Below are 6,000 nucleotides of genomic sequence, written 5' to 3'. Positions count from 1 at the left end.
GTGCAAAAACGGTATTTGGAATCACTCCTTGTTTTGTGTTTTGTTTTTTTTACCCATGTGTGCAGTAATCTGAACTGTTTCCTCTTGGGTTGTTTTTTTTTTTCTTCTTCTGTCCTGTCTTCAATGGACAGGGTCACATGTCACAGAGGCTCAGCGCCTGGTCCTCTCAACTAATATTGATACATAAATAAGCTGTTTAATATAAACAAGACTTTCTATCTTGCTGTGCAATGTGCACAGTGTGAGGTAGAAACCCCTCAGCCCGACCACCGAGGCGCATTGGGGACAGCAGGTTTGCCCTACAAAAAGAAAGCAAGGTGAGGCTTGTTCCAAGAATAGCTTAAAATTTCTTGAAACGTGATTTTTGCATCCAGCCTTTCCCTTTGCTTTAAGGACAGGAAAAGTCATTACTCAGGAAGTCAAATGAAATTTCTCTGGAAAGCAAAGGGAACATGTCCTGGCAACTGTCATTCCCCCTTCTCTCTCCCGTGGACCGCTCCTGTTCCCTGCAACGGGATGGAGGCCAAGTTGATAGCCTTTTATGCTTCTCCCTTCCACTACCCAGTACTCAAAGCAAGTGTCAAAAACCACCTGGAGAAAAAAAAAAAAAAAAAAAAAAAGACACCGCAAAAAACTGAAGATGCATCACACGCACACACCAAAGAAGGCCGAAGCACACACAGGAAAAAAAGAACCCGACAAATCCGCAAGCCACTCTCCCAGCCCTCCCCAAACTTTCCTTTCTGTGCAACGGTCCGTGGCTTTTGTTTGCCTTGGATGAATCAGACGAGGTTTGCGGGCTTCGAGTTCACCTGCTCTGGGTCTTGAGTAAACACAGATTGCTTCCCGCTCCCCCCACCCTCGCCCCCCGGGAAGCCATCAGGGGCGCCTGGGCGTTATTGCTCCCGGGGCGCGCGGGGGGCCGCCAGCGGGCGCCGGGCGCTACACCTTGGATTCCGAGGCGCCCGCGGGGCGGCCCGGCTCGTCCAGGCTCGAGTCGCTGTCCGCCGCCGGCCCGCCGTTGCAGCCGGCCCAGGGCTCCAGCAGGCGCGCGGGCGGCGCGGCCCCGACGTCGTCGTCGTCGTCGTCGTCCGAGGCGGCCCCGGGCGACGGCGGCGGCCGGACCCGCGGCAGGCAGCCCGAGGCGCGCGGCCGGTCTCGGGCGGCCGCGTGGCTCCCGCGGGCGGCGCGGCGCGCGCAGCACAGCAGGCGCTGGAAGGCCTTGCGGAAGTCGGGGCTGCGGCAGTAGATGATGGGGTTGAAGGCCGAGTTGGCGTAGCCCAGCCAGTTGAAGAAGACGAAGAGGCGGTCGGGCACCAGGTCGCGGTGGAAGGCCTTGACCACGTTGGCCAGGAAGAAGGGCAGCCAGCAGAGCGTGAACACGCCCATGATGATGCCCAGCGTCTTGAGCGCCTTCTGCTCGCGCAGGGCCACGAGGCGCGACGGCCGCCGCTTGCTGACGCGCCCGTTGGCCAGCGGGGTGGTGGCGGCGGCGGCGGGGCGCGGGGAGCCCGGCGCGGGCGCGGGCGAGGGGGGCCGCGCCGGGCCGCTGAGGAAGCGGCGCTCGCAGCTGTCGATCTTCTTCACCTGCTTCTGGGCCTCGCGGAACACCCGCAGGTACACGAAGGCCATGATGCACAGGGGCACGTAGAAGGAGACGACGGACGAGGCGATGGCGTAGGCCCGGTTGGTGACGAAATCGCAGCACTTGGGGTCGTTGTAGCAGCGGCGCGCCTCGTCGCCCTCGGCCCGCCACCAGTGCATGAGAATGGGCAGGAAGGACACCAGGGCCGAGATGGCCCACACGGTGCATACGAGGGCCCGCGCCCGCGCGCGGGTCAGCAGGCTCTGGTAGCGGAAGGGCGACGTGATGGCGAGGTAGCGGTCCAGGGCGATGACACACAGGGTCTCGATGCTGGCCGTCACGCACAGCACGTCCACCGAGGTCCAGAGCTCGCAGAAGAAGGAGCCGTACTCCCAGCGGCCCCGCATGACGATGGTGGCCCCAAACGGCACCACCAGCAGCCCCATGACGAGGTCGGCGCTGGCCAGGGACATGATGAAGAGGTTGGTGAGCGTCTGCAGCCGCGGCGTCTTGGCGATGGCCACGATCACCAGCACGTTGCCCGCCACGATGAGCAGCACGATGAGCGCCATCAGCAGGCCTATGCCCGCCGTCCACTGCTGCGACAGCGGCGCGGGGCCCTCGCTGGTCGGGGTCAGCGGAGAGGCGGACGGCGACGCGGGCACCAGCAGCCGCGCCGCCGTGGCCGCGCCGTCGGGGAACGGCGCGGCCGACGACAGGTTGCAGGGCTCGGAGGCGCCCAGGGAGAGCGCCCCCGCGCCCATGCCGAGCTGCGGAGGCCGGGGGCGGGGGGTGTGACGGGGTTGGGCCGTGGTGGGGGAACACCCCAGGGGCCCGGGGCGGCGGGGCGCGCGGAGGGAGGTCGCGGCCAGGTCAGGGCAGCCGCTGCGCGGGGCCGGAGGCATGGGCGCCGGGCGCCTTCCCCGCCCGAGCCGTGCGCTGTCGCCGCCGCCGCCGCCGCCGCTGCTGCTGGAGCCGCTGCCGCTGCTGGAACAGCCGCCGGGACCTCAGCATGGTTCTGAGCGCGCTGAGCCCGCGGTCCCGGCACCCAGCACCCACCCCACCCCGCTCCCACTCCCCCGAGCCAACCCCCGGGACCTCGCGTCAGGCTCCTGCAGCCAATCCGGGCAAAGGCACGCCCCTATCTAGTTCCCCCCACACCCCCTCCCAATCCCAGCTCCCCACACCCCCGCCCCCCTCCCACCGGCAGTTCAGCTGCTCGGGGGAGTCCGGGGCAGATCGCCGCACGAGCGCCGCCCCCGCCTCCGCCGGTTCTTGCAGGCGCGCCCCTTGCAGCGCCCTCGGGTTCCAGGGCCCTGTGTCCCCTACCCCACTACTGCGCCCGGCTGCCACCGCGTCGCCGCAGAGCCCCCGCTCTCTCCCGCAGTCCGCTCCCTCCCGCGCCCTTTTTGCCTCCCGCGCTGGGCTCCCTCCTGGGCCACCCCCACTCCTCAGTCCCCTCTACCTCCTGTGCCAGGTTCCCTGCGGAGCAGAGCGCGCGCTCCCCTTAGCGGGGAGGGGACCTCGGCGTTCTCCCCGCGCCCGGAGCGGCTTGGACAGTCTGTCCGCCGGGGCTGGAGGAGTTTGGCGGCGAGGTTGTTTCTCGGATCTCACAGCCCTGCAGAGTGTGTGTAAAACCCTTCCCCCGTCGAGAGGGGACCCAGCCAGCCTGCGCCCTGCCAGCTCGGGGGATCGGAGGCGGGTGTTAGTGCTTAGAGGAAACTTTCCAGCAGAGCGCCCTGCGCCTTGCCGGAGCAAAAGCCCCTCAGCTGTCACAGAACGCTCTCTGGGCGCTCTCGCAAGGAGCTTCTGTTGTTCCGGTGCAGTAGACGCAGAAAGGAAGCGAAGGTTTATGCATCTGACAGCTAACGCTGAGGACCAGGTGGAAAATCACACACTCCTCAGCCCCGGCTAATGAATATGTGAGTATGATGCAACAGCGCGTGTGGATAGTCTAAAGAGAGGCTTAAGGAAACACAAATGTTAACGTAGAGCAAATGACACCGCCAAGAACAAAGAACACATTTAATTACGTCCCAGACTTTTCACATTCAGTTACAGCACCTGTATTCTGTGTTTTATTACTCACATGATTTTATATTTTGAGCTGGGTCAATACAAACAAGAAGGTACTGTTAGTTTTGATTGACGTAATGAGCTGACATTTCAGAGTCCTGGGGCTGCTCGGTTGCTTTCTCCTTTTGCCCAAGTTCCCAGATGCGGAAAACTCTAGGGTTAGTTTTGGAGGGATGAGAGGAGAAAATATGTAAATACTCAAGGGGTTGAATATCCTATAGCATTTCGAGTTCCATCGGGTTTTTGAGTTGGCGAATGAATCCGTGTGAAATTGGCGAGTTGTTAGCCCGGCTGTGGGCGGATTCTATGTAGGGAACAGCCTCCTTGGCTGCAGAGGGACTGCAAGCCCCCTCTCTAATCGGGCCATGGTGACGTCCTCAGCTCAGCCTTGAAAATGAAAAGCATTTAATGGAATCCTGGAGAAGTAAACAGCTTCTAATTACCCAAGTAAGGGTGCACGAAAACGTTATACACCACTCACATGCCTTTCTCGCAACGGAATAAAAAGAATAGGGTCTGGGGGGAGCATCGACATCTGGACCAAACCCATATTCTTACCTTCGGAGAGAGAGACTGATTGTCACAGCTACCCAAGTCAAGAGCTAAAAGCAAGGCTTATTCAGTTTATAAAACTAAGCAGTGTTAACCACCTTCTCTTACTGAAATCCAAACATAAAATTTGCTTCAGGCCCAAACTGAATGATCAATCAGTGTTACAAGGCCGGTGGGAGTGGGTGTGGGTGATTTGTTTATTCACCCCTGCGCCAAGACTTGTCAGCCTAGTTCTGCCAACTGGGGAGGCTGAGAAGGGAGAGCAAGGAGAGGAGGGGGGCGGCTCCAAACAGGAACAGGGACTACACCCCAAGTTTATGGTAAGCTCCCAAGAGGCTCCATTACCTGTCACTGCAAACTTGTCTCCCCTTCAGGCTTCCTTCTGTTGCCACCCTCAAGAGGCAGACTCAAAATAGCCAAGGGCCTGGAAAGAGTTGAATTTGACATGGCCCAGGAAAGGGGCTCCAAGTGCTGGGCCATGGAGTGAGGTGTAGGGAATGCGGGGAGGAGGCTTTCTATCCTTCGCCATCTTTCTGTCAAGAGGTGTTACTGGAAGAGTGTGTGCCAAGCCTGAGTGCCCATCATGGGCCAAGGGATTGCATTTCTGTGAGCGATAAAGCCAGAATGTGGTTGCAGAGGTTTGGTGCAGAGGCCGGGATGCCAATAACATTACAAGTATACATGTCTGTGTATCTGTGGACATTATGTATAGATACATGCATTTGTGTACATAGGTATGTGTATAAATGTACCGTGCACCAGGGCATGGGATTAGAATTGTCACAAAACTCTCCTGAAACTCTTTTCCTCTACTCAATCAGAGGTACCTCAAACTCCCCCAAATTTCTGGATAATAAATACTTTAAATCACAAATATTCCAAACCAGAAGATTATTTTTTTTAATTTTAAATTTTTTATAAACATATAATATATTTTTATCCCCAGGGGTACAGATCTGTGAATCGCCAGGTTTACATACTTCACAGCACTCACCATAGCACATACCCTCCCCAATGTCTATAACCCCACCCCCCTTCTCCTAACCCCTCTCCCCCAAGCAACCTCCAGTTTGTTTTGTGAGATTAAGAGTCACTTATTGTTGGTCTCCCTCCCAATCCCATCTTGTTTCATTTGTTCTTCTCCTACCCACTTAACCCCCCATGTTGCATCACCACTTCCTCATATCAGGGAGATCATATGATAGTTGTCTTTCTCCGCTTGACTTATTTCGCTAAGCATGATACACTCTAGTTCCATCCACGTTGTCGCAAATGGCAAGATTACATTTCTTTTGATGGCTGCATAGTATTCCATTGTGTATATATACCACATCTTCTTGATCCATTCATCTGTTGATGGACATCTAGGTTCTTTCCATAGTTTGGCTATTGTGGACATTGCTGCTATAAACATTTGGGTGCACGTGCCCCTTTGGATCACTACGTTTGTATCTTTAGGGTAAATACCCAGTAGTACAATTGCTGGGTCATAGGGCAGTTCTATTTTCAACATTTTGAGGAACCTCCATGCTGTTTTCCAGAGTGGTTGCACCAGCTTGCATTCCCACCAACAGCGTAGGAGGGTTCCCCTTTCTCCGCATCCTCGCCAGCATCTGTCATTTCCTGACTTGTTAATTTCAGCCATTCTGACTGGTGTGAGGTGATATCTCATTGTCAAACCAGAAGGTTATTTTACCAGGAGTTCCAACACAGGGCTGCAGGTATAAAGGGGGCGTTGGCATTCTTGGAGCTTTCTTTCACATGTATTTATGGAAAAGTGTGGAATA

At 57.0% G+C, this 6,000-nt stretch overlaps 2 protein-coding genes across 4 annotated transcripts in view; one reads left to right on the top strand and one right to left on the bottom strand.

Annotated features, from left to right (window-relative positions):
• Nucleotides 1-942: 942 nt before the first annotated feature.
• On the bottom strand, nucleotides 943-2,349 carry ADRB1 (adrenoceptor beta 1). Its single transcript, XM_044240571.1, has one exon. The coding sequence runs from the start codon at nucleotides 2,347-2,349 to the stop codon at nucleotides 943-945; it is 1,407 nt and encodes a 468-aa protein (XP_044096506.1).
• Nucleotides 2,350-3,252: 903 nt separating this feature from the next.
• Nucleotides 3,253-6,000, top strand: part of LOC122901130 — a 134,319-nt gene continuing 131,571 nt past the window's right edge. For all 3 annotated transcript variants that reach the window (XR_006383364.1, XR_006383363.1, XR_006383362.1), the window contains exon 1: nucleotides 3,253-3,507. The gene's annotated coding sequence lies outside the window, so the exon portion shown is untranslated. The remainder of the gene's footprint in view (nucleotides 3,508-6,000) is intronic.

Source organism: Neovison vison, chromosome 2 (genome assembly GCF_020171115.1).
Source record: "Neovison vison isolate M4711 chromosome 2, ASM_NN_V1, whole genome shotgun sequence".
In the NCBI taxonomy this organism is placed as follows: Eukaryota; Metazoa; Chordata; class Mammalia; order Carnivora; family Mustelidae; genus Neogale; species Neogale vison.
The sequence above is the reverse complement of the archived record's forward strand: the minus strand, read 5'-3'. Positions and strand labels throughout refer to the sequence as shown.

Bases quoted from the DNA above. Each gene is read 5' to 3' on its own strand.
- ADRB1 (XM_044240571.1), bottom strand. From the start codon at position 2,349: ATGGGCGCGGGGGCGCTCTCCCTGGGCGCCTCCGAGCCCTGCAACCTG.